The sequence below is a fragment of the Lissotriton vulgaris genome, chromosome 10 (assembly GCF_964263255.1).
Source record: "Lissotriton vulgaris chromosome 10, aLisVul1.2, whole genome shotgun sequence".
Lineage (NCBI taxonomy): Eukaryota > Metazoa > Chordata > Amphibia > Caudata > Salamandridae > Lissotriton > Lissotriton vulgaris.
The window spans coordinates 162,831,988-162,856,401 of record NC_141698.1 but is presented as its reverse complement, the minus strand read 5'-3'; the positions used below and the strand labels follow the sequence as shown (position 1 = coordinate 162,856,401).

The window sequence follows — 24,414 nt, the reverse complement described above, 5'->3', positions numbered from 1 at the left end:
TATCAACAAACAAGATGTGGCGCAGGAAGGACAGCAGCAAAGACGGGAGAGAGGGGGTGCAAGTGAGGAGGCAACAGAGCGCCAGAGCTGGCCAATCAAAAGAAACAATCAGTGACGTCCCCTGGGAAGAACCCAAGCAGCCAAAGCCAGTACAGATGGACACTACTGACCAACCTGAGTAAAGGAATTTCGAAAGGCAGGCCCACCAACTAACCAGAAGCTCTGGGCGTGTTATAAGCCCATAGACTTAATACAACATGCCTCACAGAGCATGCGCTGCCCAAGCTAGATCTAAAAAACGGTGAATGGCCTAAAACAAGCCTGCATATTACCTCCTCTTTTGTTCTTTGTGTTTTTGTATGATGTGCAAATTTAACTTTTAAACTTGAAGAATTCCTCCCCTCCCCCCGCCCGAAATTAGGTATTTACTTACTGCACTTACTGATGTATCTAGACAACATAGTTATTTTTTGACCTACCCCCTAATGGTCTGCAACTCAACCTAGAGACATTTAACGAATATGCTGTAAAAAATGTATCAATGTTTCTGAAAGAAAGATTGTGACTTTTAGTGAACAGAAACAATGTAAATCTTGTATTTGGGTCTTAGGTCATGAAAATCTCGAGATTGTAAACACATACACATATATGGGTAGGATTTTTTCTCATGACTTGAGCTATAAGAACATATTACTTAACTTCGGTAACACTTTTTCTGGAGGATACAGATCTATCTGCCTGTGGATTCTCACCTTTTGAATTACCCCGTGCGCAGCATTCCACTGAAACGTTTTTCATAGCTCTCCCGCGTCGATGAGGATGTCACAATGGCACGGCTCCACTCACGACTTCTAGTGACATCATCGGAGCCATAAGAAGGCCTCTTCAGCATGCTGACATCAGTTCCAACAATTTTTTCTGTGTCATAGAGGCGAACGGGTGAACAGACAACATTTCACAAGTATACATAGTATACAAAATATACACATACTATTCAAAAAGAAAGGAACGTGGAAATTCCTAGCGACTAGTAACATATGATTTGCAATGACAATGAATACAAGACGGGCATACCCAATTTTGTTTTCGGTATAAGTAGGTAGGCCACGCAGAGGTGGGTGGGTCAGTCAGGAATCCACAGGCAGATAATTTATCCACCAAAAAAAGCGTTACCGAAGGTAAGTAACTTGTTCTTCTGATGAATACATCTGCCTGCGGATTCCTCACCTTTTAAATTGAATTCCCGGGGGCGTGGCCAAGATGGCGGAGTGAACGGACGGGTTCCTCCTGAGCTCCCGCGTCCGCCCAGGCCTTGAGCCCTGAATTTACGCCTTTCTCCCCCCTGATCGGCCCGGAGGTCCGGGTGCGATCGGGAGAGCGTAGGAGCGCAGCTGAGTGGCGTTCCGGCTCCCTCGCCGGCTGCGGTGTCGAGTGCAGCGACCCCGACTGCTGGTGCCCCGGGCAGCGGTGGCGGAGCGGCCCCGCCTGGAAGCCCGGCTGTTGCTAATACAGACCCAGGGGCTGCGGCGGAAGGTCTGCTACGACGGATTCGCCCGCAAAAGGACCGAAGGTGCCGGTGACCCGGGACCGCTGTGAGCTGGGCGGCCCGTGGTCGGTGTGGCGGGCCCCGGGTACGCCCCCAGAGCTAATCGAGGCCGCGGCTGCGGCAGTGCTGGAAGAAGACGCAAGCCGGGTCCACTGAAGGCCGCACAGGTGCAACAGCCGGTACGGGCGAAAGCTCAGGGGGGGCGCGGAAGGACTTTGGCGTCCCGCTGGCGCAGTGTACCTGGATTTCCAGTCGCTGATCGGCTTCCCGGTGGTGAGAGAGGCTCGATCCCGGCCCAGAACCTACGCGAGGCCGCGGCTGCGGCCCAGCTGGAGACGCCCGACGGAGGAGGCCGTCAGTGAGGCGGCGACAGAGGAGCAGCGAGTCCTGTCAGGCTGATCACCGGCGTTCGGCGGCCTGCCCCGAGCACTGCAGTGTTCCTGGCCAGGGATAACGGGGCCGGATTGTGGTGAAGCCGGGCCCCAGGCGATATCTCCCCCCAGGACCTGGCAGAAGCGCCCCCGGGGTGCCGAGGGGAGTACAGAGCGACCGGAGGCATTGCGAATAGACAGCAAGGTGAGCCAGAGCTGGCGGAGCTCGACCTCGGCAGGGGGCTGGCACCGTTGCGACCCAGGGCCTAAGGGCCGAGCCTGAACAGGGGCGCTACCCAGGAGAGCGGTGCGTGGCTGGGAAGGGGGCCCCCCTAGAGTGGTCGACTTCTGGTAGCGGAGGATCCGCAGTGCCCTGTGGATCGCGCCTGGAGACGGAGAGGCGCAGGTTGGAGCAGCTGAGTCGGGTTCCTTGGACCAGGCCCTGGACAGAGCTTTCCCCTCCCCCCACGATTTCAGCGGACGAGGTGAGGTGTGAGCTGGGTGTGTGCATAGGGAAGCGGAGCTCCCAGAGGAGTTACAGACTGCCCCAAGCGGAGTGCAGAGTTGGCGATATATCGCTCCAAAGGGGCCTGGAGTGCACGACGACGCCTGATACCTGGTGCACAGCAGGGCTGGGGGAGAGGCCTGGGGACTGATAAGTGGCACTGGGCTCCCAACGAGTGAACGAATGCAGGGGACCCGGCCCTGAGTTGCGGAGGCCGACAGGGACAAGCCCACGTAGCAGGAACTATCGGGGGCTCACGCCAGGGACAAGAGCTTGGTCGGGGGACGGATTGGCCGGGGCCTACTGTAGTTTACTCAGGAGCTGCGGAGCAGAGAGGGCGATGGCTGGGCAGAAGGGCGGCAAGGGCAATAACCGCACGCTCACGGAAATGCTCAACAAACCACCTGGCAAAGGGGACAAGACCTCAACGCAGTCGGGAGGCGCATGCGGATCTCAAGGGGGGAGCAGCGGAGAACCCCCGGTCACCAGATCCTTTCTGGAATCCCTCTTCGGGACACTGAGAGACGACTTTCAAGAGTTGAAAAAGGAAGTGGCAGGCGAAGTCCGTGAACTGCGCAGAGAGGTGGATGGACTCGGGGAGAGGGTGGAAGCAGTTGAGAGCTCGACACAAAGACAAGATGAGGAGATTACGCACTTGCAGCAGGAGGTACTCCGCCTCAGGGACCAGCACATAGACCTTCAGCTGCACAATGAGGATCTGGAAAACAGATCAAGACGGAACAACATTAGGGTCCGGGGAGTGCCGTCCACAGAAGAGGCCTCCGGCATGATGAACAACTTGCAGGAACTATTTCGCACTGTCCTTGGCGAACCTGCAGATTTCCCCGTCAAGATCGATAGAGCTCACAGAGTAGGCCCGCAACGGCGAGCAACTGGGCCTCCGCCGGATGTCTTGGCTTTCCTTCCGGACTTCCCGTTGAAAGAGCGGATTATGTATGAGGCAAGGAAGAAACAGACAATAGCCTTCAGAGGTCACCAGATCGCGCTGTATCAAGACCTAGCTGCAACCACGCTCCAGAAGCGCAGGGCATTCAAGATTGCGACGGACTTCCTGAGGCAACACGACACGCCCTACTCCTGGGGGCATCCTTTCCGCCTCATATTCCGCTGGAATGGAGAGTCGCACCAGCTGCGGTCTCTTCAGGATGTCTGTGAAGTGCTAGGGATCACGGCAGAAGAAGAGGAATCGTCCACGCCACAGGGGAGGAGGAATTCGACCGACGGAGGCTGGCGGAGAGTCTCGAGACGCAGGACACAGAGAGCCTCGCAAAGACCGGCTTCGCCTACAATTAGGTCCGGGATGGCGGACGCCATTCGAACAGCGGCTGAGTCCTCGGTGGTTGAGGAGGAAGTGGCGCTGACCGCATAACATGTCTCCGGGGGGAGATTGACAATGCATTACTGATGGAGTGGGCTTTTTGGGGGGGGTGGGCGCGGGTAGGCGAGGGAGGAGTGCTGGTGGCAAGTCGCCCACTAAGGTAACTCACCACAGACTTGTCCGAGAGGGGCAGGCCTGGGACTACTTGGACTACTGACGGTTGGTAAGGATGGGTTGGGAGGTTCAAGTTGGGGTTGGGGGGAAGGGACTGCGGGGATCGGGGAGTTGGGGTCCAGGGGCCGCGGGATCCGGGTGGGGGAGTTCGGGGAAGTTCTGTCCGGTGTTGCTGTAATGTTCGCTCAGCTTAGCCAAACCTCACGGGCCGATCCAAAGGCGGGATTGGTGCTTGCTGCTTTTGCCCGTCAAGTGCTGGAGGGTCACATTAATCTGGTATGGCAGGATTGAAAGTAGTGACTTTGAATGTGAAAGGGCTAAATAATCCCACGAAGCGTAGGGCTGTTCTCTCCTTGTTGGAGGCCTCACGGGCAGACATTTGTCTGCTGCAAGAGACGCACTTGCTGGCTGGGGACTGTCACAGGTTGCGGTCCCGTTCCTTCCCCACACAACTCTTCTCCTCAAACAACACTAAAACGGCAGGAGTGGCTATACTGGTCTCTAATTCTTTTAGGGGTGAGGTGCTACACAAATTGGCTGAGCAAAAAGGGAGATTGCTGGCGTACAGATTCAAGTTGGGGCCTTTGCAATTCACGGTGGGGTCGGTCTACTGCCCAAACGAGCGTCAGGAACATTTCCTCCACACTACATTGATGGATGTCACGGCCTCTCCCGACAGGCATCTCATTCTGGGGGGGGACCTGAACCTGGTGTTTGATTCCTCACTAGATAGATCAGCGCAGCGCTTTCCACAGACCGGGGAGCTGTCGTCCACTATGAAAACACATTTAACTGACCTCGATCTGCACGATCTTTGGAGAGGATTTCACCCCACAGATAGGGACTATTCTTATTTCTCGCACGCACACAAAACATATGCACGGCTGGATTATCTGCTGGTCTCGGGCCCAGTTCGGGACATGGCCACTGCCTCTGAGGTAGGGGTCATCTCCCTATCAGATCACGCTCCGGTCTCGGGGACCTTCCTGGCCCCGTCGACCCCGGTTCAGCGCGGAGTCTGGCGTTTGCGGGACACCCTTCTGCACAAAAAAGTAGTGGTGCAGCGTATTACTGACGCAGTGACTGAATTTCAACTGCATAACTCTAACCCCGACACCACATTGGCGACTCAATGGGGAGCACTTAAGGCGGTTCTACGGGGAGAATTTATAACAATATCGGCGGCTGAAAATAAAGAGAGGAAAGTTAAACGGGATGAACTCACGCACAAGGTCAGGGAATTAGAGCAGGTGCATCGCCGTACGGGGGCTCCTAGAATTTGGAAACAACTAAAGGCGGCGAGGAAACTCCTGTCGTCTCTAGACCTAGACAGAGCTGAATATGCGGCTCTTCGTCTGAAGCACGCATACTACACGGGAGGGGACCGCTGTGGCAGGCTGTTAGCAGCTAAGCTCAGAATCGCACACCAAAGCCGCCGAGTCAAAGAACTTGCGGTGCCGGGTGAGCGCACAGTCACAGAGGACGTCGAAATAGCTGAAGCATTTAGACAGTTATATTCTGAGCTCTATGCGGAGGACGGCGCAACGACTGGAGACCCTGATGAATATCTGGACTCAGTGACTCTCCCATCCCTAGCTCAAATACAGACTGACTACCTAGACCGAGAGATTAGGATAGAGGAGGTTATTACAGCGATCGCTAGGCTGAAACTCGGGAAGGCTCCGGGACCAGATGGGTACACCACCCTCTTCTATAGGACGTTTTGCACTACCCTGGCTCCAATATTGACCAAGCTGTTTAACTCTTTCGACTGCCCCGGCGCTATCCCACCGGATCTTCTGCATGCCACGGTATCAGTCATTCCGAAACCGGGGAAGGACAGTGCTCAGTGTGGCTCGTACAGGCCGATCTCACTCCTAAACGTTGACCTTAAAATCTACACGGGGATCCTGGCTGCGAGTCTGGCACAGTATCTCCCCGGGCTGATTGAACCGGACCAGTCCGGCTTTGTACCCGGCAGGCAAACGGTAGATAACACCAAGCGGCTGGTACACATACTGGAGAAAGCTTCGCGGATCCCTGGGGAGAGGATGCTACTCTCAGTCGACGCCGAGAAGGCATTTGACCGGGTGCACTGGCCGTATCTTGAGCGAGTGATAGCTCGAATGGGCATAGGGGAGAAATTTAGGTGCATGATCTTTAACTGTTATAAGTTCCCGTCGGCAACGGTGCGTGTCAATGGCTGCGGATCGAAGCCCTTTTTTATTGAGCGCGGCACGAGGCAGGGATGCCCGCTATCTCCTCTACTCTTCGCTCTCTATATGGAGCCTTTTGCCCAGAGAGTGAGACAAAACCTAGATGTTAGGGGAGTGCGGATGGGGGGTTATACCCACACGGTCAGCTTATATGCAGACAATGTCATTTTTGCGCTAGAAGATCCGCAGAGGGCTTTACCCGCGTGTCTGGAGGAGCTCGGGCTTTCGCGAGAACAGCCGGGTTTAGGATGAATCTGGGGAAATCCACGGCATTAGATATCTCCCTGACACCTGGAACGAGACGAGAGCTGCAGAGGCGTTACCCACTAGGGTGGTCACGAGAACACGTGCCTTATTTAGGCATCCTGCTGGCTCCCACGCTGTCAGCGATGGTGGCAGTTAACTACGAGACGTTAGGCAAGAAGGTGAAAGAGGAACTGGGAAGGTGGAATAAGGGGACGATATCGTGGCTGGGTAGGATAGCAGCGCTGAAGATGACAGTGCTACCACAGATCCTATATCTCTTCCGGGCACTTCCGCTGCAGCCCCCTAAAGGCTGGATACGGATGATGCAGACTGCTCTATCCCAATTCGTCTGGCAAGGCCGTAAACCCCGAATGAAGAGAGCATTGACGACTCTAGCGCCGGAAGCGGGTGGACTGGGAGTCCCTGACCTACACAAATACTTCCAGGCGTCACAGCTGCGGTACTTGGTAGAATGGAGCAGGTGGGAATCGGACAAGCACTGGCTCTTCCAGGATCAGGCAGTGGCGGGCCGGCCATTGCAGGAAATACTGTTCCTGCGCAGACAACACAGACCCCCGAATCTCTATGCCTCCCATGTTACTAGGGTGCTGCTGAGGGTGTGGGATGCCACTTGTGAACTATTCGAGCTTACCTCGATCCCTTCTCCGTTCACTCCCATTGTGAACAATCCAGACTTTACGCCAGGGACGGAACCGGGTGCCTTTGCGCACTGGCGAGAGAAAGGCTGCAGAGCGCTTTTTCATATGTACGGGAGGGATGGGATCCTCCCCTTTGAGGACCTTAAAGAAAGTTACCAGCTAGCCGAGGCGGATAGGATGCGATATTGGCAAGTCAGACATTGGGCACTACAACCACAGGTGCGGGACGCGGCGGACAGGAACCTGCTCCCTTATGAACGATGGATGGCGACGCGTACATCGGATGCAAAACTCATATCAGATCTATATAAAATGCTACAGCCTCCACCTACACACATTTATAATCCAGGTAGGGAGAGATGGTACAGGGAATTGGGGAGAGCGCTCAGCCACAAGGAATGGGAACACATCTCATACCGGGCGCGACATTCTGCCTATCACGTGGGGCTCACAGAAACCTTCACCAAGGTGTCAACGTACTGGTATCGCACTCCCGAGGGCCTGCACAAAATGAACAGGCTCATAGATTCAACATGTTGGCGCGCTTGTGGACACACTGGGACACTGACACATATTTTATGGGACTGCCCACTGATACAGGACTACTGGAGGGAGGTGATCGATGAAATTGATAAATGTTTTGAGATAGAGTTACCCCGTTTCCCGGCCTATACTTTACTGGGCCTGCCTAATGCCTTAATGTTCCCGCTGAACTCCCGGAGAGGGAGACACATAGCCATCGCTTTGGGCTCGGCTGTGCAGAACATTCTAATACATTGGCGCACCTCTACTATTCCCTCGATCACGGGTTGGCTGCATAGGCTGTGGCACGTACTGAGCATGGAGAAAATTTCGCTTACACTGGCTGGGGAGGTCGACCAGTTCACTGAGTTGTGGCAACGATTTCATACACTACTAGCTACTGAATTCAGGGAGCTTACGTGCCCCAGATACCTGAGACTCCTTAGGCTTACACCACCGATCACTTGAACGGCCGGTAGGGAGGGGGAAGGTCGGATACGCATGTTGGGTACATAACAGGAGAGGACTTGTGGGTTCCAGAGATCTTCTTTGCAGAACACCGGACGGGGAGTTAAGGGGTGGGGTTGGGGTGGGCATGAGGGACTGTTGGGGTAGTTTGTTACATTAAATGTGAGGTACAGAGGGATTGTTATTTGCTTTCTGATCGACATTCGAATGCAATGCTCAAGGACACCACCCATGGCGGCTCTTGCCTAGCAAGGACGGTAGAACTCTGCAGGTGGCGGCGTGCTCTGGAGGACGCATCAGTTTTTCACGCTAGGAACTGTCTATGATTTCCTGTTTTACATTGCTGTACCATTGTACTTCCTTAATAAAATACTTAAACCTAAATTGAATTCCCAAGCAGGCATGCTACCGGGGGAGGGTGTCCACCTGATATACCAAAAAATCCTACAGAACAGATATTTCAAAATGGCTGTCCCTCCTCACCTCTGAATCCAAGTAGTAATGCATCGCAAAAGTGTGGAGGGAGGCCCAAGTTGCCGCCTTACAGATGTCTACAACAGGGACACCTCTAACCAAAGCCAAAGAAGAAGACTTAGCTCTAGTGGAATGAGCTCTAATACCTTCAGGCGGCTCCTTCTTGGCCAAGGCATAGCAGATCTTGCTGCAGAGGATGATCCACCTGGACAGTGTTTGCTCACGGACAGGATTGTCCCGGATAGTATGCACAGGGAAGCCACCTTACTCCCGTTCAGGAGGAAACTTAAGACCATCCTGTTTACTGAGGCTTTTGAATAATCCATCTCTTTGTGTGCTGAGTATCAGCAGGATTAAGGGATCCCCGGGTTCCTGGTCTATGCTGCTAGCGCCTAGAGACATTTTGGTGATTTGGCGCTCTATAAATATAAACTAACATAACATAACTACCATCACTTTCGTGAAGACCCGTAGTGCAGATGCAAGACCGAACAGAAGGACCGCAAACTGATAATGTTGAGACCCCACCGTAAAAAGGAGATACTTCCGATGCGACTTTTAGATGGGAATGTGAAAATACGCATCCTGTAAATCGATCGACGCCATCCAGTCTTCCTGCTGCAGCGTCGGAAGAAACTGAGCTAGGGTCAACATCTTGAATTTCTCCTGTTTGATTTAAAAATTCAAGACCCTGAAGTCTAGGATCGGCCTCAACCACCCATCATTTTTGGGATCAGGAAATACCAAGAGTAGCATCCCAGACCTCATTCCTGCTCCGGAAAAACCTATATTGTACCGTTCTGTAACAAGGACAGGACCTTCTGTTGCAGAAGCAACAGATGGTCTCCTGAACACCTACCATAGTGAGGAGGATAAGGAGGGGGAAACCCCAGAATGGAAGGGCGTACCAATTTTCTACAAGATTCAATACCCAAAGATCTGACTTAACAGATTTCCAATTTAGTAGAAAATGGGACACCCGACCTCAAGGTGTGGGATCTAGAGCTGCTTACCTGCGGAGCCAGTGGTGGGGACAGGGAGGAGGCGGATGAGACCTGTTGGCGAGCAGTCCCTCACAGATGACCTCTTCCTTTCCCTCTGTATGATCTATACAATGGGTTCTGTTGTTGCTGTTTCTGTCGGCCCCAAAATGAAGCAGCCTTCCCAAAGCCCCGAAATCTCCAGTAACCAAACTCCCTAGGCTGGGATTGTAAGCCTAAGGAGCTAAGTAGCTCTTCTATCCTTAAATCGTTGAAGGGCTGAGTCAGCCTTGGTTTCAAAGAGTCTTGAGCCATTAAGGGAAGATACAACAACGTGGCCTGGACATTCGGAGAGAATCCTGACCCTCTCAACCAGGCATGCCTCCTAGCTGCCACCAAAGAGCCCATTATCCTGGCAATGTCAGCCGTATCGAGCCCGTACTTGATCACCTGATTAGCTGCATCCTGCATGTCTGACAGTACCTCAGCAAAATGACCTTGGACATCCTCTGACTGCTTAGGTATCACCTTCTTAGCTGAGTCCATCAATGCATGGATGTAATGCCCCAACAAGCATGTGGCATTAGTTGGCTTCGAGGCAATGCTGGCCGATGAAAACAGCTTTTTTGCAGATTGTTCCAATTTCTTGAAGTCTCTATCCCCCGTAGTGGAGGGGACGGAACCAGTGGATTGCTTAGGGGAACAAGACACTTGAACCATCTAGCTTTCAGGTGAAGGGTGCGATGATAAAAATGCTGGATCCCCAGGTGCAACCTTGCCACTCTTCGCAACACAGCAGGAACAGACATTGGCTCCTGCCAAACTTCTATGATTGGATCTGTCAAGGCTTCATTGAACGGAAGCAAAGATTCCACCGCTGATGAAGGGGAGTGCAATTCCTCAGTTATAATGTTAGACTTGACCTCTGCAGTTGCCAACTGCAAATCTAGAAGGTCAGCAGCCTTTCCTATGACTGAATGGTATGAGGTCACATCCTGAGAAGGAAGAGCTTTGGGAGAAGAGATTTCCCTCTTTTGCGATATGTCCAGTCCACTGGCTTCTTGAAGCCCTTCAAAGTCATCCATAGGCTCCAGTATCTCCTCCTCCTCAGCCCGCTCCTCCTGTTCCTGGAATCCCTCTTTTTCCAGAAGCCACTGAGCCTTCATCCTTGATCTCGACTTCAGAACCGGAATCAGCGTATGCGCCGCCAGACGCGGCGCCTATGACCTCGGAGCCGGCATTGACAGAGGTCCTTCAGTAGAGGGCAGCAGCACCACCTGAAGTTGAGACAGCACCAGAACGGAGCCCGACAGCACCGGAGAAAAGTCCATTCTTCTCTTATGGGAGGGATCTGTCCATGGAATGCTGTACAAAGGGTCATTCAAACGGTGAGGAATCCACAGGCATATGTATGATTCAGAAACATTCTTATAGCCAATTAGGAAGTAGGGTTTGGCCTATGCTGGTACTTTAAAGAATCTGTGTAAGTATTTGGAGAGTAGACATTTAAACTATTAAAAGTCTAAAATATAAAAATACCTCCCATTCTAAGTGAGGCCTTAGAATATTATGATAACTGATTCTTATAAAATCTTTATGAGGGAAAGAGTTTGCAAAATTGTGTACGTTAGGAATTGCAATTTCAATTCGAACTTTGAGCTACAAATTTGTACTTTGTCGAATTTATTAACAGGCAGTTGCACAAATAGTCTGATGGGACTTTGTAGAATTCATGCCCTAAAGAGAACCTTGAGAAAAATTCTACATATAAAATGTTTAATGTCACTAATACCATAAGTACCATTTCTTCCAACATTCAATATGCACTAGATACGTTTGGCTGTGAAATTGAATCACTTCCACTCTGGTCTCCATGATAGCTACGATTATTACTGAGAAATCTGCCCTCTATCAAGCTAGTCGGTTGATGGTGAGCCTGGTGCAAATCTAAAAACATATATAAAGAACTGTTCAACCAGGCACAGTCATATTTGTCATTTTTTCTTGAGCATGGAGTTAGAAGACTGATAATAACATTTAGAGTAGACAATTTGCCATATAAACCAGTACCAAGCAAATGGACAAAACAAACTTACCCCTGAAGTTGCTACCTTTGTTAAGGAGGAAAACAAGATCCGTATCTTGGACTGTATAATTGTCCAGCACTAAGTGTTCCACTGAGATGTAAATCAAGCAACAAACATGACGTAAAATATGATAAAGTCATTTTCCAAGTGGAAATGTTTATTGCATAGTTATTTAAAGTCTTTGCAAAAGAATTCACACACATAAAAGTACAAATCTGAAATGTGATAAAGTCTCTTCAAAATCCAAAAAAGTGTATTTCTTTAATATATGTTCGCTTTAACATTAATGAGGCACTAATGGGGCACATTTTTGCACTGCATTGAGAAGTACTTATTACAATTATTTAAGTTAAATTTAAAAAAAGTTTACAAATTATATATTTTAACTGTAAATAGAACCGCGAAGACGTCTTTGTGCATTTTGTATTCATTGTTATTTATTATTGCATTGTCTCTGTAGGGGTCTAAATCGTTAATAAGCTTGAAACTTGAACTATGCCCCCAAAAAAACAGCAGATGCGACTGAGCATAGGGCAGCTGATAAACTGTACAAGGCCTGCATGGCCCTTCCATCTCACCCTTGCTCTTCCAATTACAAAGCCTCTATTTCCAAACAACACACCCCAGTTTTGTCTTCTTGTATGTTCAAAACATTTGACATTCCTTAAACCACATCTAAATATGTACAAAATATGTACTTACAGATGACCCAAACTGTGAGTCTGGTTTAAATTCCTCTGATGGTACAGCTTGAGCTCGTTGGAAGTCTACAACAAAAACGAAAAAAACCAATAGACAAGTTTGAAATACTTATGCTTGAGCCTTACAGTTTGAGGTAGAAGTGAGAAACTTTAAAGGACGAAAAATACAGGGCTCACAATTTCATATGGATTTTTTTGTGGGATGAGTGTATTTTTTGGGGGTGGGGGCTCTTAGTCCTATGTGCTGAATGAGTCGTTTCAGAACAGTCCTGCCGAGCCACCCATCTGCCTGCAGGCAGTGAGACCGGTGCAGCCGCACCTGGTGCAGGCCTGTGTGGGGGGTTGGGGGGCGTGTTTAGAAAAACTTTATGGGTTTGGAAGCGCCTGCTGCAGAGTTCCTTGTGTGTTGGACAGTTTCCAGGCAGCAATGAAAATGTTAAAATAACTTTGATTCGTGTTCGTACTGGAGAGAGATTGAGTTGTGTCAAGTGCCAGTTCTGGCTCAAGATAATGTAGGGCAGAGGGCTAAAGTTCCTGCTGCGAAGAACCTGCAACATTTGGATCACAGAGCTGCATTTTACGGGGATAGCTCAGTGGGTTACTCCTTTGTCACAGAGATCCTTTTATTACTTGCAGTTCATAAATTATAATCCTAATATAGCACAGTACACAATGTGGTAAGGACTGTCATCAAAGAGCAGCATGCTAACTGCATACAATAGATTAGAGTGTTATATATTTTTTCAAATTCTTTCATTATTTTAATGTTTCTAAAAAGGGTTTATTAGGGTAGAAATACAGTCTTATTAGTAAACCCAACCCGAACCATTGTGGTACTTTTTAAATCCTGCGTTTGTGCTTCTCCAAACCAACCGCTCTTAAAATATACTGCCTACTGGTATGGACGATTTCTACATCTTGTAATCATCACCTTTCTCTTTCCATTCCCCTTTCACTTAGCCACCCATCCTTCACCCATCTAGTTGCAGACAGGAGAGGCCCATCTAGAACTTCGCCCATGCTGTAGTACCTAAAGCAAAGGGTGGGGTGGGGGAGGGTTCACTATCCCCTGTACATAGGCAATCTGAAAACGTGGAAGTCATGTATCATGCATGATGCACAGTGCCAGGATGCGAGGTGACTGTGGCATGGTGTTGTTTCCAGGGCTTTATGTTGATGAAAAATCTGGGGGTCTCTCCATGGGGTGTGTCTGATGTAATTAAGGGGATGATTTAAAACACCTCACCGTAAAATATATGCTGAGCATAATGTGCCGCCCGACTGGTATTTTGCTGTTTCTATCATTGCATCCAGTAACATTAGACTTACAACAAGCCAGGACTATTGACTTTGTCAATTGGTGTTAGTTGCATAAAATAAATAAAAAAGCCGGGCGTGGCTAGAAGCCGTTCATGGCGGCAGCTTAACAGCGAGGCTCCAGGAGCGAGGCGGCATCCCCGGCAATCCTGCATGTATATCCAATAAAATAATTACCCCGAATGGGCGAACTGGGTCGAGGACCGAGTGGCGCCCGGCAGGGAAAGTCTAAACGCCGTTCGACACCGGGAAACGCAGCAGTGAAACCCTACACGGTGAGACCTGGAAGCGGCTTCAAGCAGCGGACTGTCCCACAGCAACTGGCCGGGCGGAAGTAGAGGTGCAGCGGGACCCCGGCGCCGGAAGCCAGCGCAGAAAACGAAACCACGAGTGAGACCCGCGACGGAGGGAACCAAGCACCAGCCGCCGCCGACCGAAAGACCAGCGGAGGGAGCAGACATAAACGGGGGCCCGTCGGGCAGCAAAGAAGCGGCGACACTGCTCGGAGACTCCAAGAACGGAGTGGGAGTGCAGCACGACCCACACCGGCATCGGGAAAAGACCCTGCGGGAGGCCGGTAATCGACAGGGGGGAGCGGCAACGCTGTTACTCCCTCCGCTCGGCAACTTGGAAAAGGCGTCGGGTGGAGGTGCGCAGCGCGACCTGTGGCGCCTTAGCAGTGGAAGACGGCGAGGGACCGCTGCATTAATAGGCCCGCACACAAACGGAGATAGGTCCTTAACGGGGTTGAGGGAGGGCTGGACCCTATATAAATGTAGCACCAAGAAAAATGCCCCCTTTCTCTATAGTTTTAAGTGAAGACCAAATAAACAAATGAATTAAATCTGGTCCGGTATATTTATTTATACCTTTTACTTTTTTCTTTGTACAAAACAACTTTTCAAAAAATGGCACAAAAAGGATACACAGTAAAAAAAGACAATTAACAATCTTATTCAATAATACTTGACACAACAATACTTTACAAAAATATTCAAAAAGAAACTTCAACATTACATCCAACAAACAATCCACATCGCAATATAGCAATATCTGTGATACATTAATTCATTTAACAATCAAAATTATTAACAATCTTATTCAATAATACTTGACACAACAATACTTTACAAAAATTTTCAAAAAGAAACTTCAACATTACATCCAACAAACAATCCACATCGCAATATAGCAATATCTGTGATACATTAATTCATTTAACAATCAAAATTATTGACACGAAAAGAGCCAATTCATTACAAGAGCGAAACACGCATATATCGATTTTATTCTAGAAACAACTGGATGTTGTGATTAGCTCTTGCAGGGGCAACCTGACAACAGGATATGCTGGTGTACCTGACGGAACCGGAGCGCAGTATACCGGCGCTGCTGGCGTTGTGCGACGAACAGGGGAGAGTATCGGGATACACTCTGAACTGGGCAAAGTCGGAGATATATGTCCTACAAGGCCCGGCCCCCGCACTACGCGATGATTGCCCCCTGAGGATGGCAGGGTCCTCCTTTCGATACCTGGGTGTCCTTGTCACTAAAGATCCAACTGAATTCTTTCAGAAGAACCTAACACCGCCGTTGGAACGACTGAAACAAGACGTTAAATTCTGGGCAGCGCTGCCGCTGACATTGTTGGGCAGAGCGGCGCTCTACAAGATGATGTCACTGCCCCGGTTTTTGTATATCCTAGAAAATACGCCATATCCGGTGGCACCGGGGTACTTCAGGCGGGTGTCTGCGTTGATGGCCGGTCTCATGTGGAACAATCGTCCGGCACGCATAGCTCAGGCAAAATTGCACAGGGGGTAGTATGATGGAGGGATTGCGTTGCCGAACTTGCAACTATACTACTGGGCCGCCCAACTGAAGCCCATTAACCAGTGGCTGCATACACCTCAGGAGGACCCAGCATACAAGGCAGATAGGGTGCAATTGGGTACCAACAGCATACTAGCACCTCTTTATGACCAGCGAAGAGTGCGCTCACTCACGGGACCCACGAAGCTTACCGCATCACTGTGGCATACGGCACAGGCTAAACTGGGGTGGAAGGGGAGTCTCACGAAACTCACCCCTTTGTGGGACACGCGGGCCTTGGGTAATCTGAGACGCAGTAAGGGATTCACACGTTGGGATAATATTGGTCTATCCACAGTGGGAGACCTGTGGTAAAAAGGCACAGTAACCTCCTTTGACCAGCTGCGACAACGGTATGAGCTGAGGCCCACGGAATCGTTTCGATACGCACAGGTGCGGCACGCTCTGCTAACGGCCATTCCACGTGGCACAGAGGTCCCAGAGGCATCTCCCCTTGAAGATCGCCTACTCACAGACTACATGCAGGAGCAGGCAACGTCACTCACCTATCGTAAATTGATTAATAACCTAGCGGATCCGACGGTAAAACTGAGAGCCAAATGGGTGGAGGACATAGGGGAAATGGACGAGTCCGAGTGGAACGAAGCGCTGGCGTCACCTAAGGAGGTGGGCATATCGGCAAAATTTCAGCTTGTGCAGCTTAAAATCTTACACAGGGTGTACTATACGAGGAAGATGCTACACACAATACAGAGGGCACAACATCCATATTGTCTTCGCGGCTGTGGAGAGGAGGAAACACTGTTTCACACTATCTGGGAATGCCCCCGCATACAGGAGTTCTGGAGACAAACAATGCGTACTATATCACCAACATTGGGGGTATCCTTGGTCCCTGAACCACGGAAATGCTTGTTAAACATATGGGAGCCTAATGACCTATCCAGACACGGACAACAGTGGTCCATGATAGGCATGATAATAGCAAAACGCGACATAGCACAGAAATGGGGAGCGGTAGATACCCCCACATTGACACAATGGTGCACAAATATGGACAGGGTCATGATAATAGAGAGGACAGTGTACACCAATAGAGCGTGTCCACGCAAATGGAATAAGATATGGACCCCGTGGAATGTTTTCAGGGGGGAAATATGTGAACATCTGGAGAAAGATGACGCATTGACATCAGAAGAGGAGGGGGAAGAAGACTAGGGGGTGTGATAGTGGGGGAAGGGGTAGGGACCCAGGGACATAACCAGATGCATGAGTAGGAAGGGGAGAGGAGGGCGGGCGGATTAACCTAAAACATTTGATCTCTATACAGAATCCCAACTGTAAATATGGTAACGGCAAACTAAGTGGTCTCGGTTCCACTTACATATAACAGACGCTCGGCGACTGCAAGCCGAATATGGGATGTGCACTTGTTACTTATATGACTCACGACCGAATGTGTTAACTTTTGTTAATACTGTTTAATGTTATAAAAATATAAAATCGGACCTACACAAATCCGCATTATGAACGTGAACCATATACACACATGGATGTATACCGCCGCCGTCCCCCCGGGTTGTCGGCACATGGGCTGTGTAATACAGATATTACTACATACATGAGAAAATGTTGCGGCCGGCCCCAGGGGTTGTAGGCCAGAAGCTGTGTATTTTTGACGGTACAATAAAGGTCTTTAAAAAAAGAAAAGCAGCAACTATATCTTCGTTTTATATAATAATAAAAATGCTTCAGCTCTGAAATGATGAGACTCGGTAAGAACTATAGCCTCTTCTTTTTAACTTTGTACGTTTGTTTTGTTTTGTACATTTCTTCCATCTAACCCTAACCGAATGCACTGCCCTAGACCACAGCAGGAGGAGGCCACTACATGCTGTAAGAGCCTAAACTGGCCCATTGTCATTCTGTATGTGGCAATCAGCGGCACAGAGAATGACAATGGGCGGGGTGTGGCTGCTTATGCTCCTAAACTGAGTGCGAGTTGGCCCCATCGGGGAGCTGAGGCCTCTCCCAGGGAACAGCTCTGTTGCCCTGCAAGGCCCAAAATAACGGACACAAGGCGTCCGAAAAATGGATCCTCACGGACATCAGAAGTGAGGTCCAAACTACGGACGGTCCGTGAAATTTATGGATGGTTGGCCACCCTTCTTTACAACACAACTATTAACCATCACACTGCTACAAGTGTGACAATTTCAGACCCCCAAAGCTATGAGTGTAATGAGCAGCAAGTAATAATCATTTTTAATGTACATTGCATTAATAATTAACTGTTGTTGTGCTCCTCTCTAAAGAAGAAAGACAGCGCCACCTTGTGGCAGCCTGTCACAAGCACCGGTGTTGACAGTTAAGTGCTGGTGTCAAGCACTGGATATCACCGGCTCAAATTAAGCACTGCTTCCAACCATGGCTCTGCAGATCTGCCACGTGGCTGTCATGCTGTCACTGGCTGTTTGTGTTTCTCAGGGTTCCCTCCACCCTCAGAATCAAGTCTCTCTTCTCCAATGTGACCTTCTGCAAATGCCTCCCGGGTCTCTTCCACAGAGCCAATGCCAGCACCCCTGCACGGATGCCAGCACCCCTGCACAGATGCCAGCACCCCTGCACAGCTGTTATCGTATTCGTCCACCGTGTGAACTGCACTATCACCAGCAGTGTGGCTTCACAGGCGGCCAGTGCGTCAGGGAGGTGGAGTAAATGAACTGCCTTGTTTCACAGCGGCTTCGCAGGTAGCTTTTGTTTCCATCACTGAGAGCGGTGGAGGGTGATGTTGCTTCAGGGGCGACCTTAGGCATGTGCAAGTTGTGCACCTGCACAGGGCCACCAAACCCCAGGAGCCACCATGCCAATATATAGCCTTAATATAATAATCCTCTGAGGATGGATGCATATTTGCGTGGTGGACCCTGGCAGGGATTTGGGGGCCTCTGTTCCACTTCCGAACACCCTGAAACCCCCCTCTTCACTTCCCTCCGCGCTCCGCCCCGCCTGGACCCCCTCTTTTGGGGCCCTCTACCTATGCTCCCCGCCCAGGGCCGCCATGAGCCTAGAGCCGCCCCTGGTTGCTTTCAAGGTTGCCAGATGATTCCATAACAACAATTCACTATATAAAATATTTCAGTGCTTACATGTATCGGATGGAAGCAAATGAAGAATACAACTCCCAGAATGCACCAATAAGTTAAATGAAAGCCCAAAACTGGTAACGTGATAGCGGAGTGGCAAATCAAACCGTCTACAGCAGCATAAACATTGGGAAGCAGACTAGCCAAAAGCCCAAGCAAGGCACACTAGAACTTTCTGAAGTACAGCAACAAACAGGTATGGAATAATCAAACACACACTGCGCATTTAAACTCTGGAAACGAATGAACACTCTGGCCGGCAGAAGCCATTTTTGAGGGTTGGATGGGACGAGCAAAGTTATATTTCACGTACATATGCTCAGGTACAGAATTCAGGATTATTTGACTTGTCTGCACCAAATATTTGCTGTGGAGTCGTATTTTTTTTTTATCATTTAAAGACACAACATAACAGGATGCAAACACACACCCATAACAATTATAAACAGCAGAGGGGACTTAACAATGCAGTAGCACAGTGTACACAGATAAAGCAGGTCTTCCAGCAATACATTAACGACAGTAAGAGACTTGTGATTGGCACATCAACATCATTATATCCACATACATCGGGCCACAGTCAAGACCCAGTCTCACCGTCACTAAGGTCCAGCTCATAATATTTTACCCAGACCCCCGACTGTGTAAAATGTGCGAGGACATCCCCTGCTCTTGTAGGCGACTTTCTCTGCGGCCATGTACTTGTCCATCCCCTTTCCCAATTCTCATAAGGCATTGACCCCTCCCACAGTGCTTTTCCTTGGTCACCTTCTGTGCTCCCCCACCTTATGTGTCTGGTGGCCTTCGCCCACACCTCCAGGGCCACTTGTGTAGTTGGCATCAGCTGCTGGGCCCCTTTCCTTCCATAAAGAAAGTGCATGTGTGATCGCGCCCGCAGTCGAGCCCTTTCTAGATGGTATGTTGGGTGAGTGTGGGGTGTAAATATCCAGTTGTTGATAGTTATCAAATGTGTAGACCAATAGTAGACCCTAACGTCTGGGAGGGCAATACTGCCATTGTAGGGGTTGCAGGAGTGGCTGGCACAGGTAAGTGCGGTAGGGCGGTGTGATGCGGCGAGCGCAAGTTCAGTGGTTTAATTTTTATTCTTTATTTAATTTTACTTATCCCGTCGTCTGTCGACTTACCCCCACCTCGCCCGTCCCCACCGCTCTTACCTGTGATGGCCACGCCTTAAGGGTGTGCTGCAACGTCTGTTGTGATACTCTGGGGTGACCCTTGTTCCACAGTAGGGTCCTCAGCTTTCCCTCCATTTTGGGGAGCATTTACTCCGGAATTTTGAAATATGTGTTTCGGAGGGCATATAGGAGCTTGGAAAGTGTAACCATCTTAAAGATAGCAGCACGCCCAAGAATCATCAGGGTCAACCCCTCACCATCTCGCTGCATCTCCCTGAAATGGCTGGGCTCACTGCCCCAGGTTCTGGGCTACGCATAGTTCTCTACAGGGGGGTCACCTAGATGCCAAGGCATTGAAAGCCCTCTCCATCTACCACCAACCACTGGGTAGGACGGTCAAATCTGGTGAGCCGCAGGGCTGACAAAGTGCTGACTTTCCTCAATTTATTCTATACCTGGAGCAGTCACCATATGTTTCAAAAGTCTGAAAAATGACCGGGATCATTGTTGTGGTTTTGGTGATGTAGAGGAGAATATCATCTCTTACAGTCTTCCTTAACGTCAGAGGGCTCTATCTTAAAGCCTCGTATGTCAGGATATTTTTGAACCATACATGCAGGGGGCTCAATGGTGAAGGTGAAGAGAAGAGGGGATAGGGGGCATCCATGTGGGGCCCCCCACTCAATCTGGAACACTGATGAAACAATACCGCTAACCCTCACCGCTGCTGCCGGGCTTGATAAAGCAATGTTATCCACTTCCTGTATTTGGGTCCAAAACAAAATGTCTGTAGCGCCTGTTTTAGGAAGGGCAAGTGTATAGCGTCAAATGCTTTTTCAGCATTTAACAAGAGGAATACACGAGGCTCCCGCCTATCCCAAACCTCAGCCATCCAGTTATGGGGCCATCCCTAGTTGAATCTGGTAGACCTACCAGGCATAAAATCAGACAGTTCTCCGTGTATACCTGAGACCATAACCTTCAGGAGCCGGATGGCCAATATCGTGGCCAATATTTTGACTTCAGTATTCAACAACGAAAATGGACGATATGAATCAAAACTGTTCTTTGGCTTACCATCTTTGCGAATCACAGAGAACGATCGCAGAGTCCACTGACTTTTCATTCTCAGTAAAGTATAAAGTAGAGATCTGTGTCAAACTGGGGCTCCCGGGCCAACTCCACATCGCGCAATTCCCAGGGATTCAGTTTCCAACTAGTTCCCAGCCTTCTCCCTTTCCTACCCACGGAGACCAAAAGGGGGAAGTGATCAGATAGACCCGCACCAGATACTCAGCCCTGTCTACATGGTCTACCTTCCCCGCCGGGACAAACACATGGTCTAGCCTGGAGAAGACCCTGTGTAGTCCAGAAAAATATGAATAGCATATCTCTGAATGATGATGCCTCCACAGGTCCAGGAGTGACTGCAAATCACCCCAGAGGTGTGTCTCGTCAGGCACCACATTGGACCCAGAACGGTCCAAATCAGGGGCCAAAATATCATTGAAAATCCAAGAGTATGGCTGACACCTTTTCCAATGTGGGTGCTTGCAACTGAGGGGGCCCATACACACTCAGCAAAGTTATATGGTTCTTCCTTAAAAGCCCTGGACTCCCACATAGGTACCTTGTGTGTCAATCCATGTGTGCATGACCAGGAAGGGGGAATTATTTTTTTTTATCAAAATAGCTACACACATGAGTTTGAGGTAAAATCCATTTGTCAGTGCTGTGTATGCTACTCTACCAACGAAGCGACATTGGGTCCCCAGAAGATGTGTTCCCTAAAGAAGAACTATGTCAGGCTTTGGTCTGCATAAATACTGCGCTGCCAATCCCTGATTGACCTTATTCCCTAGCCCATTGACGTTCCATGTTAATACTGAGTTTCTCACATCCACTGAGGTTCTAGGCTGTAATATTGATGTGGAGTGTAGTAGTGCTCAAGTGATTGCCTGTTGTGAATCCCAGTGTGCTGCACCCAGTCCAGTCTCCAAACTTCCATGAACAATATAACATATTGAAAATGAAAACAATAACATAACTAATTTCCCACCTCCCCCCCCACGCCTGTGAGTGTACAACCTTATTACCGAACCACAGCTACTTGCAAGCAAGGTTAGAGAGGTCTGTAGCACACCCCACCCTTCCAACAGATAAGAACAACTACTTCAAGTTCTGTACAAGAAGAACAGGGCTTGAATGTCCTAGACACACTCACCAACTGGTTGGCTTAGCTATCTCAGCCGAGCCCAGGTGTCTGGGTGTTGAGGAGGGACACGCCCGAGCCTAGAGAGAGACACCTATAATGTCCACTTAACTGAACCACCGAGGACCCATCCAGTTCACACCGATGTTAGGGTTCAACATGTTCATCCAAGGATCTGCCTTCCATGTCAGGAGTCACTGCAGCTACATTTAAGTTTTGAAAGATTCCGGCGTCTGTTTCGTGCTGAGTCCTGGCCCCCTCAATTCCCTCCAAGAGAGTCCAATGCACTCACAGCGGCACGCCCACCTCCAAATCAGTCATCCCATCGCCCTGTCCCTGGGGGCCGCTCGGCGTGCCTCTCACATTGCCCATTCTGCACCGCTTTTTCTTCCTCTTCACTGTGTGCAAAGGTTTAGGTTGGGCTCCCAAATCCTCCAGCCCCGTCAATGGCAGCGGACGCTATCGAACTACCTTGAGCTGAGGCCATTCCTCAAGCCACTGCCATGCATCCTCGGGTGATTAGAAAACAAAAGCCTTTTCCTGACAGAGCACCTTCAGTTTTGCCAGGAATTACATCATGCGTTACAACTTTAGAGCATGAAGCTTGGCCTTAAGTGCATCGTATGTCCTACTTTGTTTCTGCACTTCTCTAGAATAGTCCGGGAATATCATGAGTGTGGAGCTGTCATATTTGATGACCTCCAGGAGCCTGGCTTCCCTGAGGATCGTGTATCAGTCTTGAAAGTTAAGGAAGCACACAAAGACTGGCCTTGGGGGTCCCTAGGTGGAGGCCTACCGCCGAGCGCCCTACAAGCCCTTTCAATGACAAAAAAAGTTGATAATTTATCAGCTGAGAAGGTGAAGCAGAGTCACTGGTCCAAAAATCTCACCATATCACCCTTTCAAACCCATCTGGAAAGCCTACCAGGTGTAGGTTATTCCTCCTTGACCTGTTGTAAGTGAATATAGCATGTTAAAATGCATGCTATTACATCGCGTTCTATTACAACGCGGTCGTAACAACGACCACATTGTTAAAACGCAATACCTTTACATCGCAAGTCCTTAGATCGACTTGCTGTAGGGGGGCGCGCTGGACTTAGGAATAGTAAAATTTACTATTCCAACTCCAGCGTGCGCAACAGTAGGGAAGGTGTTAGAATAGTAAATTATAATATTCCCTGGGTTAGAGTGCCTCCTACAGCAAGTCGATCTAATGACTTGCGATGTAAAGGTATCGCGTTCTAACATAGCGGGTGTTGTAGGTGTAACGCGATGTAATGGCAGCGTTGTAAACGCGGTTTCCCGTTGTGAGCATCATCAGCTCTCCAGGCCAGATCTTTCATGTCCCCATGACCTCAGTCACCTATGGAACACATTCTCCAGGTCAGCAATTCTGCCCTCGGCTGTGATTTTTCAATCCGCAACATTGCGCAAGTCCGAGTGCAGGAGCAACACCTTAAAGCGCGCTTCCCCAGTTCTGGATTACAAGGCTTTCCTGGAGGTTTGGATCGCCACCAGTAGTGCTGCATAAATGCATTTATTGAATGACTGTCAACATCAACAGCATCTTCAAGTCGGTGTCATTCAGTCAAATCAGATTTTGAGCGTTTTTTTGTGTAAATTGCAAATCCTGGTGTCTTTGTTGAGTTGATTAGCTTGCTCAGTCGAAATGCTTACATTCGATTCTTGTCACAAACTAAATAAAGGTAATCTTCTCTCTTTCTCGTGATCTCACTTTTGGTAACCTGTATGCTTCCTTTGTTTACATGTACCACGTCCGGAATGGCTTATGACGCGCTATGTGTATCTTGCTTTCACACAATGAGCATGCTCCATTCCAGGTTTCTAGGGTAACCTCTGGCCAGCTGGACCCATGATTCACAGGTCTATTATTATTTCTTTAGTTGATAAACCCTTTAAGACTACGACTGGCAGGTGAGCAGATTTTGTTATCTTGGTTTTATTTTTTCCAACACAACCCCACTCATCATGTGAACTTGGGTCTAAACACTCCCAAACCTACCAACATTGTGTGAATGGTAACTCCAGGCTCTGCATAATCACAGACACTATTCAAGGTTCACATGACCCCTCTTGCCAAGATCCTAGACTCCTCTGAGATAGTCAATCACATGTATGCAAATGATACCCAGCTCTATCTTATGTTATGTTATGTTATGTTATGTTATGTTATGTTATGTTTTTCTGAATTTGTTAATCGCTCGGGCACCCAGGGGTTTCATGGCGCTGGTAGTGAGGAGAGATAACACAACAGTTAACCCAACCCGAAGCTTGCTTGAATAACCAGGTCTTCAGTGCGCTCCTGAACTCCATGAGATTCGTACATCTCCTGAGCGACAAGGGGAAAGAGTTCCAAACCTTTGGAGAAAGATGAGCGAATCGACACCCACCAAGACGTTTCCGTTTAAAGGAGGGCAGAGTGAGAAGGGACTGATAGGCAGAGCAGAGATTGCGGGTC

General features: G+C 49.3%; 1 protein-coding gene across 1 annotated transcript in view; it reads right to left on the bottom strand.

Annotated features, from left to right (window-relative positions):
* IQCK (IQ motif containing K) overlaps positions 1–24,414 on the bottom strand; it is a 647,452-nt gene that overhangs the window by 495,614 nt on the left and 127,424 nt on the right. Inside the window, exon 7 of the mRNA XM_086940789.1 lies at positions 12,290–12,354. Coding sequence (XP_086796915.1) covers positions 12,290–12,354 — 65 coding nt within the window. The remainder of the gene's footprint in view (positions 1–12,289; positions 12,355–24,414) is intronic.